The following is a 21,639-nucleotide window of genomic DNA, read 5'->3' as shown; positions in this document are numbered from 1 at the left end:
ATAGACTGTTGACAGGCTGTCACTCTGCTGAATAGACTACAAAACATGTGCTTCCGACTTTCTAGTAGTCTGTACTGCCTTCCCGGCTTGCTTGTTTTGATAGCAAGTGGCCATGTTGGAGAGACCCACATATCAAGAAACTACAAGTAGTCTCCAGGCGACAGCCAACAAAGAACTGAGGCCCTCAGTCCAATAGCCCACAGACAACTGAGTCCTGCCAATAACCACTAAAGTTTGGAAGCATATCCTTCACCAGTAAGGCCTTCAGATGAGACCCCAGTCCTGGCCAAAACCTTGACTGCAGCCTTATGAAAGACCCTAAAGCAGAGGCTACCACTAAGCTCTGCCTAGACTCCTGGTGCACAGAATCCGTGAGAGAACAGATGTGTGTCGTCTCAAGCCTTTAAGTTTGTGGTGTTTGTGTGCAACAAGAGATAACTAATACAGGGGAATCTTTGCCAAGACTGTTGCCAAATGCTCTGGATCCGGCCTTTATTAAGAGCACCCTACCTGTCTCTTCTAAGGTGTGGTCCTTCTGTCTCCCCACATCCATCAATCCTCCACACGACACACCCACACTACTAGCAGCCCTTCCCAATCTGAGATGCTCTCCTCTCCTCAGCTCTGGCTTTTTCTACCCCCTGCCCTTGTGGGTTTTGCCTTTTAATAGTCACTTAACATAATCTTCTAAATGAGTTTAGATTTTTATAATAATAGCCAGGAAGACTGTGTTGGGGGGATGTCTTTAAAAGCTGCAGCAATGTGACTCAGGGATGCAAGAGAATGACTTAAGGCACTGGGAACTTGAGATTCCCTCAGAGAAGGCACCAGACCTAGGGTACTGGATGGGTAGAGGAAGCCCAATAGCAGATTCCTAGGACCCACCACCCTACCTCTGCCCAAACAGCTAAAGGCAGAAGGGGATCCTGGTCTTTAACCCTAAGACACTTCTATTAGATGCTGATGGGGAGGGATAATCTTAGTTAACCTTTGGGATTCTTACTACACTGACCACACTTATCATACTACATTATGTTCAACTACAAAGATATGTGCTGAGTACATACTATGTGCCAGGCACTGTATTAGGTTCCAGTAAGCAGTAGTGAACAGCCCCTACTCTCCTGGTGCCCCTAGACATTGCCTGTTGACTTTCTATATCTCCTACTAGACTGTAGACTCCAGGAGAGCAAGTATGATGGTTACTCATGGTCTTTGGCATCTGTAAACATTGCATAAATATTTGGGGCATAAATGATCCTGCAAGTGAATGGAGTGGTAAAGAGGTAAGACATTAGGGAAGAGGCTAAGAATTACAACGCTGATTTTACTGAAATGCAGACTCCAAGAGGGCTAGAATTTTCTTCACTACTTGGAGGCAGAGGAAGAGGCTTATTCACTGTGAAAAACTTTGGAGCTATTCTCATTTATGTTACAAGCTTCCCTGGTACTGGTAATTCCCAGCATCTTTCTCTAATTCCAAAGGTCAGAGATAAATGTTTTTCAAAGAAATGTTACAAAATCATGTTCTGGTTTGAGACACGGCCTTGAGGTTTGCCTTGAGCAAGAAAGATCTGGTGAGGAGGAGAGTGGTGGGCTGAGGAGTACTTGACTGCAGTGAAGCCAGAGGAATTGAAGAATCTGGGTTTAGATAAATATCTATAACTTCCTAAGTTTTGGCCTCTACAGAGGAGCCCTAGGACTCTACTTGGCTGTGTTGTGTTGGAATAAAAGCCATTTTAGCAAAACAGAGGCTTGAAGCAACTGCGCTTGTCTTTTGGATGTGCCATCACCACATTTCTGCAGCATGGAGGGTACGCTCTTATACGTGCCCTAAGATAATTAGTTATTAGTCATAAAAACCAAACTGCTCAGTTAGCTGAGCATCCCTTTGAAGAGAGCAGAGGTGGTAAAAGTCACTGTTCCCTTTTCTGGGGAAAATTCCACTAAAATATAAAATATGATTTATGATTCAAAAACATAAATCTTCTATTTGTATTAAATTCTACTATAAAAGGACAGTTATCTACATAATTGTATGACATGCATGGAAGAATCACTCTGTAACTAAGACTACTGTTGTTTTCTTATCAGGTGTTAGAAAATTCTCAGTTGAGTGTCTCGACTAGGTGAGGGATTTCAGCCCAGTGGCCTTTCCATTCTCTATCCCCTAGAGGAGCTTGTCAGAAATACGTTAGATGTGAATTTGCTTATTTTCCACATGTTAACCTTACTTATTATTAAATGTACAATTTGCTAAATCAGTGTTTCTCAAACTTTGCTGTGCATTGGAATTATCTGCAGAACTTACTAAAACACAGATTGCTGGGCCTCATTCTCAGAGTTTCTGATTTAGTAACTCAGAATTGGACCCAAGAATTTGCATTTCGAACTAATTCCCAAGTGGCGTTAATGCTGCTAGTCTGGGGACCGCACTGTTTTGGATTCTCGGTCTGTGGAAAACCTAACTAGATTCTGAATGCGGTGGGTAGAGTTTGTGGACTGTTGTTTCTGAAAGCAGAATATCCACCTTTGGCATAAAATGGTTTAGCATTGTTTTACCTGAAGTAATTTCTCTTTCCTTTGTGTTTTAATGGGAATTTCGTTGGTCCTTTGTAGTGAGGCCTTGTATTACATGCATTTGTGTCTATGTCTTATCTCCTTTACGACTGTGAGCTCTTTGAAGGATTGTGTTCATCGTTGAATCCTCAATGTAACTTACATCATTGTAGACATCAAATAAATGTTTGGTGAATTGAATTTAGCTGATGTATACATGTTTTGAATTTATTTTGTACCGGGTCTTCTGCATCTAATAATTATAAATAACAAATACTGAATTAAGTATGCAGCTCATATATTCTTAATTTTATATATCAACTTGACTGACTTCGAGGATGTGGGGAAAGAATGGTTTCCTTAAATTTAGCCAGGTCAAAGTTTGTAAATCTAAATAATTATATCTACATAATTATTGAAGAGTTACCTATACTTTTCAATCCTGTCAATGTACTATGAAATGTCCAGACACAGAAACAGGACTTGGTGATGTGCATCACAGTATAGCATTTACAAAGACTGACCACCTCCCCCCCGAAGTGTTATTGTCAAAAACCAGTATTAAGATCATGTGACTACATTCTGATATTACTTGCAGAGAGGCTAACTGATTTGTTCTAAATTACTTTGCTCCTCTTTAATATCTTTAACTATTTAAGAATAAGCTATATTTTCAAAAAGCATATTTCCAAAATCAGAAGCCAGAATGCCAGGAATATCCTAGACACTACTGTTGCATTTTTAGTAGCCATAATAAAATGCATTGGGATTTTTTGATTTGCAGATTTTCAATTTGAAGCATTTCAGCTTTGGAAGCGGCCATAAAGATTCTCCAAGTCCAAATATTTGTCCTTAGTCAAGGCCACGTCTCCTCTACAGCCAACTCATACCCATCTTTGGTTTAAAGAGAAGAGAACAGCCTGGGATGAGGGGGGGCACTTCTCCCCCTCCCTGGGGGTCCTTTCTAACTTTGAGAAAGTGACCAAACCTTTCCTTTCAGCTTCTACCCAATGGTCCTATTTCAGCCCCTCTAGGAATATCCTATTAAACAAGATCTTCCAAATGTCGGTTAGTCCCCATGGTCATGTTATTCCCCATGACCTGTTTCCCTCTGCCCTGCTTCTAGGTCTCAGTGCTACAGGAGCAAGGGGGCAGCCAGAGCCCCATGCCTTCCCGCTGCTACACTAGCCGCTCCGGGCACATGGCTTGCTACTGACAAGCCTGAATCCTAACTGATGAAGGGAGTACTTTCTCCTTAGATAACTTAACAACTTTCTACTCCAAATCCAGGCTCAGTACAAAATCTGTCACCACAATGACTTTCTCAGCAGTTGTCTACAGTACCATGGAGAGATGACATGGACTTCATCAAGGATCAGAGAAGAATAAAGGCTTTGAGAGAAAAAGAGGTCTCCATCAAATCTAATAACCTTAACAAGGAATAAAAATAGCTAAATGCCTATAGGTCTTAGTTCACATCCCCTTCATTAAAACTTTAGCTTAATCAATAAATGGACGTGTTTACAGATTTAGGTAATCTACTTCTTTTGTATGCTTTTTGCTAATTAAAATCTATCCAACCTGGTATTACCTCAAACCATAATCCTCTGTCACATTTTACAATTTTACTTTCCATTGTGTTGGAAATATTTTTCTGATGTTCACAAATCCACAGTAAACATCAGCCTAAATAAAACAGAAATAAAAAATAAATAGAACTATAAATGTAATTCACTCACATGCAAAATTTAGACCAAGGAATAGAAATGTCTATCAAAAATACAACATATTTTGGATAACTGGAGTTTAGAATCCTGTCAAGTCCTGCATTATAGGAAACAAAATCAAATAACAGGCACAAATAAACCCAGAGAAGAAAGAGAGACACATGACACAAAATGAGTTTCCATGCTGGAGATGAACATGGTTATACTGAAGACATGTGGCATCCACACATAGGGAGACACACAGATTGGAAAAAGAAAACAGTATACAGAATATAAGAATAAAACTTACAACGACAGAAATAACAGAAAGAAGTTTTCACAGTACCTTATGTAGAGTTTTAGGAAATTGCCACCAAATACTTTTCAAATTAAGACACATTTTCTCAACCATAAGCATAAATGAGGATTTAGCTTTGATACTTGCCCTGTGAATTGGATGAAATTAAGCTGAGGGCCAGATGTTCTCCATCCATATTTTGGATTATGATAAACACAAAACCATTAGAAAGCATCCATGTGACTGAACGGTTTAACCTTGTGTTAAAAAATCAGGTGACATCTAGATACTGCTTTAGACCTCAGAAAATTTTAGTATATTCTTGACATTAGGATTTTGGCAAGTAATGAAAAAAATTAGATAAATAACTTTGCTGTAAAACAAATTCCATTTTATAATGGGCAAACTGAATCTTCATAATGCTGAAATAAATTTTTGAGGAGTGAATGCTGCAGATTTTTCATATACAGATGCCCTTGACTTAACGATATTTTGACTTGATGGTTCGAGTTATGATTTTTTGGCTTTATGATGGTGTGAGAGCGACACACATTCAGAGGAACCAAACTTGGAGTTTTGATCTTTTCCTGGGCTCATGATATGCTGTAGGGTACTCTTGTGATGCCAGGCAGTGGAGTGAGCCCCAGCTCCCAGAGAGCCATGTGGTCATGACCAGGTAAACAACCAAGACACTTGCGATCATCCCGTACCTATATGACTGCTCTGTTTTTCACTTGCAGTACGATATTCAATAAACTGCACGAGAGAGTAACACTTATAAAATGGGCTTTGTGTTAGATGATTTTGCCCAACTATAGGCTAGTGTAAGTGCTCTGAGCACATTTAAGGTAGGTGAGGCTAAGCTATGATGCTCGGTAGGTGAGGTGTGTTACACACATTTGCAATTTATGATATTTTCAACTCATGATGAGGTTATCGTGAGGTAACCCCATTGTAAGTCAAGGAAGATCAGTATCAAACTAGGAGCTTGATTTATTTCCCCTGAACTGAATTTTGGTATTAGGTAGACAACCAAAATATATTAGTTAATATAGTTTATTATGTGTTGTGCAGAAACTACTGCAGTTCACATGCATGGACTGAATTACGAATTAAGTGTCAAATACTCCACTGGAGATTATGTTTCAGCATAACTGCTGAAGACATGGAAGGGAAAGTATAATAAAGTCTAGAAAGGGAAGTCATCAAAATGTCCGCATGAAAATGAATACTGTATCAATCATCACGTGCAAATCTTCAATTGGTCATAAATTGTAACAGTAAAACAACTGTGAAACTATCAAAAAAAGTTATGATGGTTCATAGCTGTTTGATTACATCTTTGCTGAACAATATCGATTATTCGTTATAGGAAGGAACGTTATGTAAGTTACAATGTCCATAAATTAATCTGAAACATTGCAGATTCTTCAGCAACAATCAAGGGAGGAGCAACTGACACAAAAATTTTTATGCAAAAATGCGTCAAGTCTGAACACCACCAGAGAAAAAAATTACTGTTTACATTTATTGAATACCCCATTAATCAGGTTACCACTATTGGCCCAATAATGAAATTGTCCTTTTGGTGTACTAATCTAAATATATGCCTCCTTGCCAACATACATCTTTCTATCTAGATGTCTTCCTTATTTTTTCCTAGTTTATCAAACTATGTTGGCACATGTCCTCATTTCAAAGCTGCCCTTGGTCTCATATTCTTTTATGTTCCCATTTATCATGCAAACCAGAGGAAGCCAATGATATTTAATAGAACATTAGTATGATGTGTTTTGAGTGGCCCTCAATTTGGGACATCAGCAAAGCGTAATTATATTTACTTTTAATAAAACAAAGCTTGAGGGTTGAATCTGATTCCACATCAGATTCTTTCCCAGTGAGACAGTGTCAGTTTATCACAACTTGTCATTATTTAATGTGAGCTAATGCAATCGTTTGCAATTTTACAGCCCTAAACAACTTAGAAGGTGTTCACATGAGTGTGAAGGCATAGCTACTGCTACAGAAACATTCTGTGAAACTCTCTCCGCAGAACCAAAACAAATGGGAAACTCTGAAGATGCTGCTTTAAACTGCTTACTTAAAACCCAACAGTATTAGAATAGAAATGGAATGCAAATTGGGGTGAAAAACTGCCTTGTCTACAAATACTGCCTTTTCAAATAGGTTTCTGCAAGAAGCATGCTCAAGATTAATTTTCTAATTGGTATGTGTTGTTTGACTGTCTTAAGGGAAAGTAAATTAAAACAGCATACACAATATAGTTAAAAGTTTTAAACTCTAACTGAAACTAGAAAAGACTAACACATGGTGAATAATGCAGTGGTATTTTCTTTAACATAATTTAATTTCATTCATGACCAGAGCTATTCCAAATTAGTGGTCAGCTAAAGATAAATTTGCACAATTTTCTCTTGAGAAAAGTAGAAAACTATGGAGTGTTGTTAACAAGTTCAGAAACATAGAATTCCAAATTACCTAAATTACTGATAACTCAATTTCTCCATGTTTCTAAGTTTTTGGTCAAATGGTTCATTTGTCAATCATGTTAAATTTAATAAACATATCACACTAATTTTAGAATTTAAAAAAAAACATTACACTTTACATTACATTTGCATGCTACTAAAACAGTTGTTTAAAAAATATAAAATGTCTATTGACATTTGTGGCCATTGTTAACATATTTTCTTCAACTGTTTTAAAAACTCAATTGTATTGGGTGCTGAGGTCTTTAAATAAAGCCTTGGATCCAGCTGGTAGATTAAACTTCTTTTTGATGTTGGCAAAATTCCAAATAAAAAATAAATTTTAGTTTACATTTAATAGTAATTTACTTCTGAATTTCATTAAATTTTCTGCTAACTGTGCTTAATTTACATCATTTCTGCATATTACTTCTTGCATATTGATTTATTTTAAAATAATTTTTAAAGTCCTAAATGAATGGTACTGTAGTAGGTTGCAGTTTTATGAGCCAAATAAAGCATGCAACAGCAATTCAGATTTTAACACATTTCTGCATCGTCAAACTTGTATTTCTGGGCATACAGAATCATGATTAGCTTTTTTTCAGTATAAACATGAAATGCTTTCCTACACTTGGATAATAATATCACATTATTGTGACCTCCTGGCTTCTACGTCGATACAGAAATATATTCGTCTAAAGTAAGTGGAACACAGACTTGCACTCACAATAAGGAACAGTCTTTCAGCTGTACCAAGGTTGTCTAGAGACTCTACTTTTACCAAACTTTTAAAATTTGCAGGTTCAATTAAGTGAAAACATAAGAACGTTATTTTGTCATCAAATGATTTCATTCTGCTTTTAAAAATTATATATATTGTATTTTTAGATAAATTCCATATATTTTATCTTTCTCTTAACAATCACAAAGTTACAAGGAAACTTTATCTTCAACACTTTGGATACTAAACAATCGTAGCTATCAATGCTAGCTGGCAGCTTCACTTCAAAATTGACATTTTTCTTTCTCTACCAAGGGCATTCTCTTTCACATAAGAGGAGCATTTCAATTTCTAAGTCCAGAGTCCTTGGTCTTTTCACTTTCTAATCAGGACTCCTCTTTCCCTATCACCTACTCCAAAATCTTTTCTGGCTCTGAAGTCGATCTCAGGGTGTGGTTCAGATGTCAGAGTTTCTGAAACTCTTCATAGAGATGATTCTCAAGAATCTTGATGGAGATTAGATTACACATTTAGATGTATATTAATGTTACTGTGTAGCAACTTTCTCATTACTATTTTTCTTTTTTGCAAAACTGTCACACCCTTGAAGATTTAGCTAGCCCAAACTGCCCTTCCCAGGTAAAGAACCCTGAAGACTCACATTCCAATCTGCCATTAAATAGTTTAAAAATCTCTAATGAGAGTAACTGGTTCTAAGGCGTATTTCCACAATGATTTTAATAGTTACGACCTTGTCCCAAGTTACAGAGTAAAAATGCTATTTCTTAGGAGTATGAAAGTAATTTTCATCTCAATTATGTTGATGGTTGAGTTTTACTTAATATAGTAAGTCTCAAGCACAACCCTCCTGGCTTTTAAGAATTTACCCTTTGGTTTTACTTCAAACAAAAGGCAAGGTAACAGCAGTGCATAAACTGAAATCCTATCAATTTATATACACTTCTACTAACATGAAAAGATTATTCAGTTCCGTCCAAACTTGGCATTAATGATGCAGTCAGCTTAACATAGTAACAACATTTACAACAATTTTTTTTCTTTGCTAATTCCAAACCAGAAGATTAAGGTTTCAGTTTCAGGTTTTTAAAGTATTAGGAAACATCAGGGAGCCAGCTGAGTTGAGACACTTGAAAAAACACCTGTAAAAGTCACATTGAAAACTTCACATTTTAGAGACATGTGAGAAATCTAGATAGGAGCATTCCTGGCTCCTCCCAGAGAAAATCTTAGTCTACTGCAATGACTGAAAAAAGAAAATCCCCAGATACAAAATGGGACTAAACTTCCTGGCCTAGGCAGAAATCACTAAGCGGCTACTGTGAAACAAGGCTGTTAAGACTTCCCCAGCAAAATGATTGAGAAGAAAACAAGCGAGACAAGGTTGTGCATCATGACGGGGCTGAAATACAGGAGTGGCGCTTCTTTCCCAGGCAAAGACCAACCTGAACAAGGGCCCCCAGTTTCTCTGCAACCCTCCAAAATTTCATCCGTGAACAGATCCTTGAGTCTCCAGCACCTCTCAAGACACCAGCATAGCCGGCTGCCAGGAAGGAGCAAGCGCAGCTCCCCTGTGACCTCTGTTCCGAGAGTACCCACGAATGGAAAGCCACAGCCAATTCGCCAGGTAAAAAGAGCGTGCATTGTATGTGCAGCAGGTATCAACTTTTAAGAGAAGCCCGACAGTCTCTGGTCAAGCCCTAAGGCCGCGTGAGAAACTCATCGTATGATTGGAAAATCTCACCCTAACCTCTTTACCGCAAAACTGACCCTGCCCTCCTTTCTGCATCTTTGCACTCAGCACGCTTGCCCAGAACCTTCCAAACCAAAGAAGCCTCAGACACAAGCAGCCTAGAGGAACCTTCAAATTCCCGGTGAAACCTGACCGTTTTGTAAAGCCTCCCGGAAGAAGAAAAGATCAAATGAGACCGGCCCAGCGGGGTCTTCCCGAGGTGACCCCGGAGTTAACGTATTTATTTTCACGCTGCAAATGCCGATTGCTTTACAGAGACATTTCATGCTGTAGCTCTGCATGGAGTTGAGGACAAAAGTAACATTTTAATTAACGTTATAATTATTATAATTATTCTTTAAGAAAGCTATTAAATAACCTGTACAAAACCCGGCCCAGTCCTAGCAAAAAACTCCCGAGCACTATTGCCAATCTCTCAAGGTCCGTTTCCTTTGCTTCAGCAGTGTTTCCTATATACAAAGGTCAGCCCAGGGTAGTCCCCCCAAACTGTAGGTCTTCCAGACGGTGGGAATGGTTCAGAGTCTGAAACCGCTCCTTCGTGACGCAGAGCTCTCAACCCTACCTCCCCTGCTCTTCCTGGGCACAAGGCCCCGTTCCGCAGGCCGGGCCAGGGAAGCTGGGAGCCGCGCGTCGCTTTGGGAGGCAGGCAAGCAGGAAAGGGCGAGTGCCTCTGCTGGGTCTCCCCTTGGCCGGCTGCCCACAAACCCCCGGAACCTCCCGGAAGAGGAGCTGGAAAGGGAGTCCGAGGCGGGAGAGGCCTTGAGTCGCCACCGCGTGGGCTTACAGGTCCCGCGGGTCCTCCCGCTTGACTCCGGCCTCAGCAACTTTGAGCTTCTTATTCTGGTGCGTCTTGACGTGCTTGGCGAGGTGGTCGCTGCGCATGAAGCGCTTCCCGCACTCGGGGCAGGCGAAGCGCTTCTCGCCCGTGTGAGTCCGCAGGTGCCGCTGCAGCTCGTCCGAGCGCGTGAAGCTCTTGCCGCAGAAGAGCCAGTTGCACACGAAGGGCCGCTCGCCCGTGTGCCAGCGCAAGTGCGCTTTCAGGTGCGACGTCTTGCCGTACACCTTGCCGCAGCCGGGCACGTGGCACACGTGCTGCTTCTTCTTGCCCGGCTCTGCCTCTGGAGCGCCGCCGGCCGCCTGGCAGTTGGGGCAGCGGCAGCGGCGGCACCTCCTGGCCGTGGCCGCCAGGGGGGCCTTGGTCTGCAGCAGCGCTGCGATCTGGCTCTGGTACTGCGCGAAGTCCGACGGGCCCAACACCAGGCCCCGCTGCAGGGCAGCGGCGGCGGCGGCAGCAGCGGCCGCCGAGGCGTGGAAGCGAGGTGCGTGGGGGGCCCCGGTACAGGCACCGGAGAGGCTGCCCCCTGGAACCCCCGAGGTTCCCGGACCGGTGCCTGCCTGCGGGATACTCCACCACGGGAGGTCGTCGGGGGCCGGGTTGGGGGACAGCTGGCGGCACGCGGGTGGCGGTGGCGGTGGCGGCGGCGGGGGCAGCAAGTTGGAGTAACCCGGCGGTAGCGCGGCCTGGGCCGCGTAGGGCACGTAGGCAGGCGCGCAGCTGGCGGGCAGGGCCGCCATGCTCGAGGGCAGCATCTTGACCGGTGAAAACTCGTAGGGGTAGGAAGGGTCGGCAGGGGGTGTGAGCGGCAGCTCGTGCGCCGCCCCGAAAGACGGCTGCAGGTGCGTTTTCTGCGGTGTCAGCCCCAGGCTGGGGTGCGGGGGCGGTAGCGCGCCCGGCGAGTGCGCGGGCATGTCCGCGGTCCACGGATGAAAGAGCCTGGAGGGCGATCCCAGCGTGGGGTCGTAGGACACCGGCAGGAAGTCCGGGGGCGCCGCGGCGCCGGGCTGGCCTATACGGCTACAGGTGGCTGCTAGCAACGCCAGGGGCGAGTGCTTGCCCAGGTCCGGGGAGGCGCAGGGGGTGCGGTCCTGCATAGGCGGCGGCAGGGGAGGGCGGAGAAGAGACAAAAGGTTAGCGCTCCAAGCGCGGTCTCCCGGCCGGCCCGCCACCCCCACGCCAGCTATTATACCGCCGCCCCTCCCCCGTCCGGCTGTCCCTCCCCCGTCACTGCACCCCACGCACGCACCCACCAGTCCTGGGAAACTTTCCGTGCCTGAGCTACCTAAACGGGGAGCGCACGAGCGCTTCCTGTTAAACTACTTGGTGCAAAGAGTCGCCATCCAGCCTCAGAGGAAGCAGCCACAAAGTGGGAGGGGAGAGGGATCCGACGGGCCGCTCCCGGCTCCGCGATCGGAAAGGGTCTAGAAACACCCATGGCCTGCCTGCCCATTCGCCTTCCCTCCCATCCTTTAAGGTCTCTGTTCCACGCTATTCTCGAGCACATCCGCCGGTCTCAGGAGGGCTCAGCGGGGTGAGCTGCGGCCCGATTCTCAGCCAGATGCGCACCTCCAAATAACCCCCCGATCTGTGGGTCCCTCCCCAAAAGGCCACACTCTTCACACCAAGGTTAGGTGTGAAGTTGGTGTGGGCACCCCTAGGTCTGACTCCAGCGGCATCCACTGAGCGGGATTCTCTTTGAGAGTCAGGGTGCACAGAGTACCAGGAGAGATCTGGACACGACCCTTCCCACCTTTCCCTCGTCCCCTCTGAGCCCAGCCCTGACCTGGAGAAAGGCCTGCAGCGAGTCGTTCCGGAGGACGGCCACGGCGGCCATGGCTACGGCTTGCGGGCCGTTGGCTGCGAAGCAGGGCGCTGCCGAGGCATGGAGACCCGAAGGCGAGGACGAAGGGCCGCCTACAGTCCCTCCCCGGCGCCCGCTCTGCGCGCGGGGGCCCTCCCCGCCCTCGCCCCTCTCCGCACCCGGCTCGCTCGCCCCGCGCGCGGTCTGAGCGCTTCAGGATCACCTCCAAGAATTTGATAAGGACTTTGCTGGGCCGCCAGCCAGTCAGAGGGAAGATTTATGGCTTTGAAGTTTGCCGCTACCCAATCATCAAAGAATAGCGGCTCTTTCAGAAGCGAAAGCAAATCCTTTGAATCCACAAAGCTCCTATGGTGTGTTTGTTGGTCTGGATAAAAGAACTGATTATTAGGGGGGATGGGAAGGGAGGAGATAAAGGCGGGACAATTAATGAAGTAATCACTATGTGGGAAATGTATATACACAAATAATTGGATTTTCCTGATCAAAGGGGGCCTTGCCGCCTGGAGACCCGCGCTTGGGTTGCTTGAGACATTCGATCCCCTTTCCCCCCCTACTCCCCTGCAATTAAAGATTTGCACCGAGGCAGCGCCCAAAGTGACAAAGTGTCTTTGTTATCTCCAGAGAAATCTGTCTTCGGCTTCCAGGCGCGGGATTTTGAGACGAAGATGAGGGTAAATCTCTCCACCCCCAGCCCCTGTACTTACACACCCCGCACCGGACAGCACACGCACCGGCTGGAGCACACCAAGGACTCGAGGGAATTCCCGGGGCTGGGCGTAGGCCTCCTTGCGCCCCGCCCGCCTCATGCCCCCCCTCCTCTGGCCCCAGCCTGGCCGCCACGAAGCGGCGGGCAGCGCTGTGACCTGGGGCGGGGCCGGGTGGCCGCCCAGGATGGCGGTGGGTGGCGCGCACGCTCCAGGGCCGCCCGCAGGACGAGCGACTCTCTTGCGACATTCTTGCTGGCAACCTGGAAGTTTTCTCGGGCCACAACTTTTGCAAATATCCTGGGAAAAACACCCTGGCCGCGCTGAGCTAAGCTTGGCAGGACACCCAGAGTAACCCGAGGGAAAAATGTTTGCTATCTTGCTCTTCTCTCTTTGGGTAGGCAGCTGGTCGCTATTAGGCCCCACCGAAAGCCTCCAGCGATGCTAGAAATCCGCCCCTCATCCCCCATCCCAAGCCCCGCCAGGCGAGTGCGCGCTCCTGCAAGCCGCACAGACCTTCAGGGAACTACTCGAAAAAAAAGTAAGGCATAGTGAAGGAAGACTTTAGTTGTTGAGCAAGCCACAAATAGTACTAGGGTGGCTCTCTAACCGGAAAGAAAAGTCAATAAAAACTGTTGTTTCCTTCACATTTGTAAAGAAAAGAAGGTTCTTCTGGCGCGGGGCTTGCTTCGCCGGGGTGGGGAAAACGATCTTCAGGGTGTGTTCCCACCAAACCCTCGCTGCCCGCCGTGCCCGGCCGAGGAGAGACAGCTGGCCACCTGCATTCCTCTGGCCCAGGGCTCAAGGAGCGTCCGGCAGGGGCGACGCGGTCACCCAGATCTCCTCACCCGGGAGAGGACAAAGGGAGAAGCCGGCGGGACGCCGGGGTCCTCATCGCGTTGGAGGGCTATAGGGGCCGGGAATGGCCGCTGAGGCTTCCCGCAACTGGCCATGGTCCACTTTGCTGCACTGCGGTTTGGGCCGTCTGGGCTTTGCCGACCCCTCTCCACGTGCGGCCTTGGGGTACACTGCCTCCTCTCTGCGAGGCCGCCGACGGTGCTGGGATCCTCCGAGCCTTCTCGCCTTGGGCCTTCTTGTGCGTGGTCCTCCCGGGGACCGCACAGTAGCCAGGACTGACACGCGAGGACGGACCCGGGGGCCCAAAGCACCGTGCGGTGCCAGCGGTTAGCCCAACTCCAACAGGCTTCTGAGACGAAGTCAGGGCTGTGTATTGGTGTTCGCCGCACTCCCATTAGGGGTCGGGACACTACGCCACCAGGCCCGCATTTCCCCATGCCCAGGGCCCGCCAACGAAATAAATATCTTGTTGGAGACGAACGGGTCGCATGAGAGCCCCAATACTAAGAGCACTTTTCATGCCGCGTCCTCGGACGTCCCTCTTTTCTACAACAAGGCCTCACCCAGGAACAGTAAGCCGTGACGGCACAGCTAGTCCCTCGCAGTCTGGCTCATGAAGAGGGGGTCCGGGTGCTCTGCAAGCCGGGAAAGGGAGGGAACTTAGTATTTTGCTCCGAGGCCCGGCACACCTACACATTTCCGCACCAGGTCCAGGGATCCATTATCCGCGAAGCCTGGGACGGGAAGGAGCCCCTTCCAGCATGCACGTCACGGGCCAGGGACTCAATGGCGCACACCCGCGCAGGCACCTGTCCGCACTGTCGAAGTGGGTCTGGTCCCTTGGCGAGTTTCCTCTCGGGCTACTTTGAGCTTTTCGACCCCCGCTATCGGTGGTTGGGCGGGGACGAAGCAGGATAAAAGGCATTCGCATTTGCCAAATTTGTACGCTATTTTAACAAAAAGGCAAGAGAAGCCAATTCACATCTGCACAGCTGTTACAGAAGAGAAACTTTTCTCAAGGATGTCCCATTAGCCAATAAACCACTGTGGGGAGAGAGAGAGAGAGTAGTAGTGTGGTGTTAAGAGCTCTGACTCTGAAAATCTGAAGGCAGGTTTCTAGTTGCCACTTCCTGGTTGGTGACCTTGGCCAGCAAGTTACTCGACCGCTTTGTGTCTGTTTCCCAATTTATAAAATGGGGTTATAGCAGTGCTCACCTTGTAGAGTGCTTGTGGGCTTAAAAGAGGTATCATATTCAAAGTCATATGGGCAGTGCAGGCTAACTGTAGGCCCTCCCTTGACTGTTCCAAGTCCTGGCTCTGGGCCTCACCTCCATTTGTGAAAACCCGCCAGGATTCCAGCCCTCCCGGGCAAGTTTGGAGAGAGACTTCTACGAAGTGCTGTTTAGCCTCTCTCCCTGTGCACTCGGGGCTCCTGAAAAACTTATTCTTAATGAAGTAATGTTCGAAGCGTCCATTAAAAATGCAACGCCGGGAGATCAAAGTACAATATTTATTTTAGAAATTTGTTGCAATCACCAAGAGATACAGGTATCAAGGCCAAATGTCAGTTCCGTTACACAAAGCCTCTAGCCCGGGAAGAGCGTGTGGCTGCTCTGCCATAATGTAAAGAGACATCAAAGACCAAGCGCGCTGTAAAAGTGCGCAGCCGGGAGGAGGGAGTGAGCCCGGGAGGGCCCAGCGAGCCCCAGACGGCGCGGGGGCTGCGGGGGCGGGGGTCAGTTCAAAGAGGTATCCGCTGGGGCGCAAGTTCACAGGAGGGAAGATTTAATGGGCTTTCTTTTGTTGGTGGGTGTGTTTGTGCACCGAGGACCCAGGAACTCCTCTGTGGTCCTCCAGCCCGAGGGAGGAGGCGGGGGCGGGGGTGGGAAGCGGCGAATGGGGAGAAAACTTTAACCGCGGCGGGGGGCGGGTAGGTTGAATACCAGCCTCCCGGCGGCGACTAGCGCAGCGGAGCCGCTCTCCTAGCAGCTCTCCAAGCAGCAGGGTTCCGAGGCTGGGAAGTTTGCCTCGCGGTTTCTTCGCGGGCAGGCGGCGAGCGCTGACCGGGTGCCACCTGCGAGGAGAGGCGGGTAGGTGAACCCGCACAGGCATTCACCGGATGGACGGACCTGCTGTGGGAGCTCCGGCATCCAGTACAAGAAAAAAGTGTTTACTGAGAGCTCTGGGGATGCTACTTCGCGCCCAAGCCTAGTACCTCGCCTCGGGCGTTTTCTTGCAGCAACCTGGAACCTACACCTCTGGGATGAATCCAACCGGCCCCTCGTCTTCAGCTGGTTTTTTAAAAAGTGTGTACACTTTAGGTCATTTCAACAAATTCTTGATTTATTGGCTCTTTACAGCAGGGCGTTGCTTGACAGCCCAATTTCTCTCGACCCTCTCTGCCAAAGCCTCGACCTTCCAAGGTCCTGCATCAGCCTAGTTAATATAGTACCAGTCTTTGCTTTATTAACGGTGCTGAGAGGGGAGGGGGCAGAATTTCCCTCATGCTTGTAGAGCAGAGTCGCAGGATGCCTGTGCGTTTCTTCGGTCATCTGCAACCAAGTATTCTTAGAGCAGTCACTTGGCAGCCTTCTGAAGTTGTGTTCAAGCCGAAAGCTGCTATTGTTTTCAGCTCTCAACAGGGAAGGGATCAAACTTTGCCTCTTCAATTTGAAAAAAAATTTTTTTTTAATGGTGGTGGGTGGGTAGGGGGTTTGCGATCTGACACACTCTAAGTTAACTTTGAGGATTTGGAGCTGTCTCGCAGTTTAAGTTGCAGACCAAATCACAGATGCCTGAACACTTGCTTCTGAAACAGGGCCTGGATCATTATTGCAGCCAAGAGTATTCAGTTGCAAGAAATTACAATGCTGGGAATCTTTGGAAAACACTGACTTGGTTTTGGAAAGTTTCTTCAGCTGGAAACTTTGAGTTAACTTTATGAACGAGTGGAATTCTAAATCTGGGGGGGGGGGGCTACTTTATCTTATCCGATTGGACTCCCCCATTTGATGGGAGGAAGAAACATTGTTGGCATATATGTGTCATGCCTGTACAGTGCTATGAACTGCAGTAGCTGTTCAATAGATGTTCATTGGTGTTGGGTGATACAATGGAATTTTGTGGACCAACATCTTCTACATGATGATTGGTGCTACAGAACACACAAATGCAACAGGGACTCAGGAGACCGCTGGTGAGGGCTGGAGTAGTTAAGGGAGGTCAACAGGGAGCTGGGGTTTGGAGGGGCCTATAAGGATGTATGGAATTTTAATTGGATGTATAGAAAGGAAGGCAATGGAGAGGGGAGAGTATAGCAAGGGAAGAGTACAGCAAGGAAAGAGAACTCCCTTTTAGGCAGGAGCTGAGTAACCATGAAAGAGGAAGTTTTGCATCCTTGATTTGCTGGTGTAGACAGGGTGGGGCCATATTAGAGAAGTCAGGGAGAAGAGTTTGGCCTGGTTGCTGTATGCAGTAGGACTTTATTATGGGCTTCTGAGCAGATGAATTACATAAATTCAATTCATTTCTTAAATGTTCTTCCTTAGGAGGGTTGGCTTGCTGAGGGCCTGGAAGGACAAACGCATATGCAGTTATCCAGGGGTGAGATGGAAAAGGCTTCGTCTGGAAGCTGGTGTGGTAGTGAAAGGGTGACAGACATTTTAAAGGGAAAAAGAGCAAAACTTGGTGACAGGTTGGAATAAGAGATAAAACAAAGGGAAAAATAAAAAAGATCCCTCTTTTGACAAATGGTGCTGGGACAACTGGATATTCACATGTAAAGGAATGATGTTAGACATTTTCCTTACACCATACATAAAGTTAACTCTAAATGGATCATAGATCTAAATGTAAGAGTTAAACTATAAACTTACAGAAAAAAACTTAAGTGTAAGGACTCATGACTTGAGGTTAGGCCAAGCCTTCCTACATATACCAAAAGCACAAGTGGCAAAAGAGAAAAAATAGAAAGTGGAAAGGCCCATAGAATGAGAAAATATTTGCAGATTATGTATCTAATAAGAGATTTGTATCCATAATGTATAAAGAACTCTTGCAACTCAACAGCAAATAACCCAACTGAAAAGAAGGCAAAGGATTTGAATAGACATTCTCCGAAGGAGATATGAAAAGGGCAAATAAGCACATGAAAAGATGCTTAACATCATTAATCACTGAAACACAAATCAAAACCAAATGAGATCCCAGTTTATGCCCTCTAGGATGGCTGTGATGAGAAAGATAATAACAAGAGTTGGCAAGGACATGGTAAAACTGGAACTCCCTATGTACTGTTGGTAGGAATGTAAAATGGTGCAGCCACTTTTAAAAACAATTTGGCAGTTCTCAAAATGTCAAACATAGAGTTATAATTCTACTCCTAAGTATAGATCAAATATAATTGAAAACATACATACACACAAAACTTGCACCATTGTTCACAATAGCCAAAAAGTAGAAACAACCTAAATACCCATCAACTGATGAATGAATATATAAAATGTGTTACATTTATACAATGGAATATTACTGAGCTTTAAAAGGTCTGAAATACCAATCCATGTTACAACATGGATGAAGTTTGAAAACATTATGCTAAGTGGGAGAAACCAATCATTAAAGATCACATATGGCATGTTTCCATTTATATGAAGTGTCTAGAATAGACAAATCCAGAGATACATGGTAGATCCGTGGTTATTAGGGGTCTGGGGGAGGGGAGAATAGAGATTGACTGCTTTTTTCTTTTGGTGGAGGTAAAATCATCTAAAACTGATTGTGGTGATGGTTGCACGACTCTGTGACTATACTAAAAACCATTAAATTTTACACTTTAAATGGAGGAATAGTATGATACCAAATTATAGTTCAGTAATGCTGTTAAAAAATCAAAACTAACCTGTGAGGGGGCAAGAATGGTTCAGTTGCTGACAAAAGTGGGAGATTAAGGAAGAATAAAGAGTGCTGAATTCAATTTGGTGCTGCTGAGACTTAAATGTGGGCTAGCTGTTCATGGGGAAATGCTTGTAGAGAGTTAGGAGTATGGGGAATGAGCAGGGCAAGGCAGAGATAGGGCTAGAGATAAGGACTTGCACATTTTGGGGAAATAGTGGTGATGGAATAGATGCCCACTGCAGCGAGTGGAGGTCAAGCAGGTGGAGAAAAGCTACAGTAGAATTGGTGAGGAGACCCCAATCAGATGATGAAGAGAGAGAGAGGAGCCATCAAAGCAGCCAAAGGGTGGGAGCAGGGCTTGCCTAAAATGGCTGAGGTCCTGGGTTCAATCCCCAGTACCTCCTTTAAATAAACAAAGAAACAAACAAATGAATAAATAAAACCTAATTACTTCCCCTCCCACAAAATAAAAATTAAAAACAAAACAAAACAAAACTACCCCAAAGCAGCCAAAGGGAAGAGTCAGGCGTGGCCAGAGGAAACAAAAAGAAGTAGAGGTGGGAGATGAGCAAGAGGACTAGACAAGACCAAGAGAAGCTGGGTGGGAGGGTGAAGGGGTAGAGGAAAGGGTCACAAGAAACAGAGTCCATCTGGTTCAGGAGGAAGCTTTGAAGGTCCACATTCAGAGCTGAGCTGGGGACAGGAAGCAGATTATGAGTCTAAGCAGCAGCTAGATCAGATAGCAGGGTCAAGGCAAAGCACCGCGTTTGTGTTTTAGGATGTGGTTAAAAGGATGTGTTAGAAAGAGGGGGCAGTTGTAGGTGGGGAGCCTGGAGACTGGGGGTTTGCAGTGGAGGTGTGAGGGCCCCCTTTAATGAGGAGTGGGAGGGACCTCTTCTTCCTGGCAGAGAGAGGCAAGCTTCACTGCAGGAGGGAACTTCTGATGGGGGTGGTGCCCAGTGAAACTCAAGGGGGAAGCGCCTTATGTATACATTTAAAGGTATAAGGTAAGTAATTGCTGAGCGTGAAAGGAGGGGCATCCCACATTAAAAGTGCAGTCGGCGACGATGAGTTGCAGACCAGGTGGTGCTTACACCTCCTTGTGCCAGGCCTTGTCCTTTGTGTTTTACATCATCATGTTCAGGCCTTGCCCACTTAAGCCCTGCCTTCTAGTCCATTCTGCTGGCATTTGGATTTCCTCAGACAAGAATGCAGACCCTCTCCTTCCCTTCCTTTCTTGTAAAGAGAGGGCAGCACTAATGTCCTGCTGTGGGGCTGTCATGTGGGGCAGGGGAAGAAGCCTTGGGGTGCCACCCACCTTCCATGGGAGGGAGGTCTCCACAGAAACATGCTTTTTGTAGGGGATATATCAAATTGGCTTTTTTGGGTTGTAGGCAAAAAAATTTCTTTCAACAGCACTGCCATGGACATGTGATCTTTTTTTCTTTAATGGAGGTATTGGGGATTGAACTCAGGACCTTATGCACACTAAGCGTGTGCTCTACCACTGAACTATACAGCACCCCCAAACATAAGAGTGACCTTTAGGTGCAGATGAGGCCCCCTTAAAAAGGACATGTCCTGGAAAAGATAGTACCAAACTTTCTTTCTGCAGAATATCTTTTCCTATTTTAGTTTATCCATTACTATTCATGTTTTTAAATGACCCTGTGTTTTGATTTGTGACAAAAAAAATCACTGGATGGCAGAAGACATAAAGGCACAAAGAAATGCAAAGACTGAGGTCACTGGAGGAGCCTGCAGAAGCTCAGGCTCATTCTGTGGCTCATCTCCCATTCTTCTTTCTTGGCACAAGGAACCAAATCTTTATTGAGTGCAGGGGATGTGTGTGCAGGTGAGCTCAGGTATAGTGGGGGATTCCAGAGATAAAGAAGATGTGCTCTGCCCTTAGACAGTCTGGAATCCAGTGCTGAAGAAACGAGAGATGGGAGGGGAGCCACAGCTGGGTCACAGGACCATGGGGAGGATACTGAAGGCAGATGAAGGAACTGAGGCCCAAAGATGTGAGTGGCTTCCTATGGTCACAAACCATGATGGAAGAACTGAGTCGTGCGTACATTATTCTTCAATGCTGGAGTACTGAAAGGAAAGATTTTCCATGCCCTATTACCTGTTTGTGGGGGCATTTATTCCCTTAAAGATAAGAAAGTGATAAATCTTTCTTTTAAGCTACACAATAATGTTACACAGGAATTTTTGGAAATTTGATCTGGATATAGCAATAAGATGGAAATATACATTAATATATAGGAGAATTACTTTGGATGCAAACCTAATAGAGATTCTGTCTGCATATCAGGAAATGCAAATAAACTCTGGACCCTTGTTTTTACCTTCTAAGTCCAGCCCCGCTGATGGAGGGGGTAGGGGTGGCTCACGGGCTGGAGAAAGGGATGCTGGTGACGTGGTTGCACCATGTCTCTCCGGCGTGCTGGTAGTGGTCTCTGGGGGCAGTGGTGGGTGCACTGTCTGTGCACTGGGTGCTTTCACTCACAGTATGCTTATGTGACCATGTGCTTGGGGCCACACTGCTGCTGCCCATCACAGCAATAAAGGGTCTCACCCATTCTCTCACAACCCTATTTTATAGATGGGGGAATTGTGGCAAACAAGGGTTAAGTTACTTGCCCAAGATTCCTACCTCTTGTTCCTGGAATTGGACCTAGGTGGTGTTACTCCAGAGGACAGCCTTTTAACCTGCATGATAATGTGCCACCCTGAGCAAATGCAAATCTATTATTAGAAAAACAATGAATGTGTCTGTGGGGCTGCAGCAATAGAATTAAAGGAGAAGCCTGGGTAATTCATTGGCCATAGTACAGGTTGTTATTTGCCTTGTGGTTAAAATATCAGACCCATATGAGATGTCTGCTCTCTGTTTTACCCAAGGAGAAAGACAGCTTTGACCTCAAGGAGGATGGCCTAGATCCATGACCTTTCTTTCCATGACCTT

At 46.0% G+C, this 21,639-nt stretch overlaps 1 protein-coding gene across 1 annotated transcript; it reads right to left on the bottom strand.

Moving 5' to 3' along the window:
- Positions 1–7,119: 7,119 nt before the first annotated feature.
- Positions 7,120–12,968, bottom strand: SP5 (Sp5 transcription factor). Its single transcript, XM_031451619.2, has 2 exons — positions 12,169–12,968; positions 7,120–11,473 (listed from the first exon to the last, which is right to left on the bottom strand). Exons 1-2 carry the CDS (start codon positions 12,217–12,219, stop codon positions 10,328–10,330), a joined length of 1,197 nt encoding a protein of 398 aa, XP_031307479.1. The 5' UTR covers positions 12,220–12,968; the 3' UTR covers positions 7,120–10,327.
- Positions 12,969–21,639: the final 8,671 nt, after the last annotated feature.

This window comes from Camelus dromedarius, chromosome 4, assembly GCF_036321535.1.
Source record: "Camelus dromedarius isolate mCamDro1 chromosome 4, mCamDro1.pat, whole genome shotgun sequence".
Classification (NCBI taxonomy): Eukaryota; Metazoa; Chordata; class Mammalia; order Artiodactyla; family Camelidae; genus Camelus; species Camelus dromedarius.
This window is presented reverse-complemented; position numbering and strand designations above follow the sequence as displayed.

Coding starts and splice junctions, on each gene's coding strand:
- SP5 (XM_031451619.2), bottom strand. CDS start 12,219: ATGGCCGCCGTGGCCGTCCTCCGGAACGACTCGCTGCAGGCCTTTCTC. Junction 11,474..12,168: donor CGCTGCAGGCCTTTCTCCAG/GTCAGGGCTGGG, acceptor CCGCCTATGCAG/GACCGCACCCCCTGCGCCTC.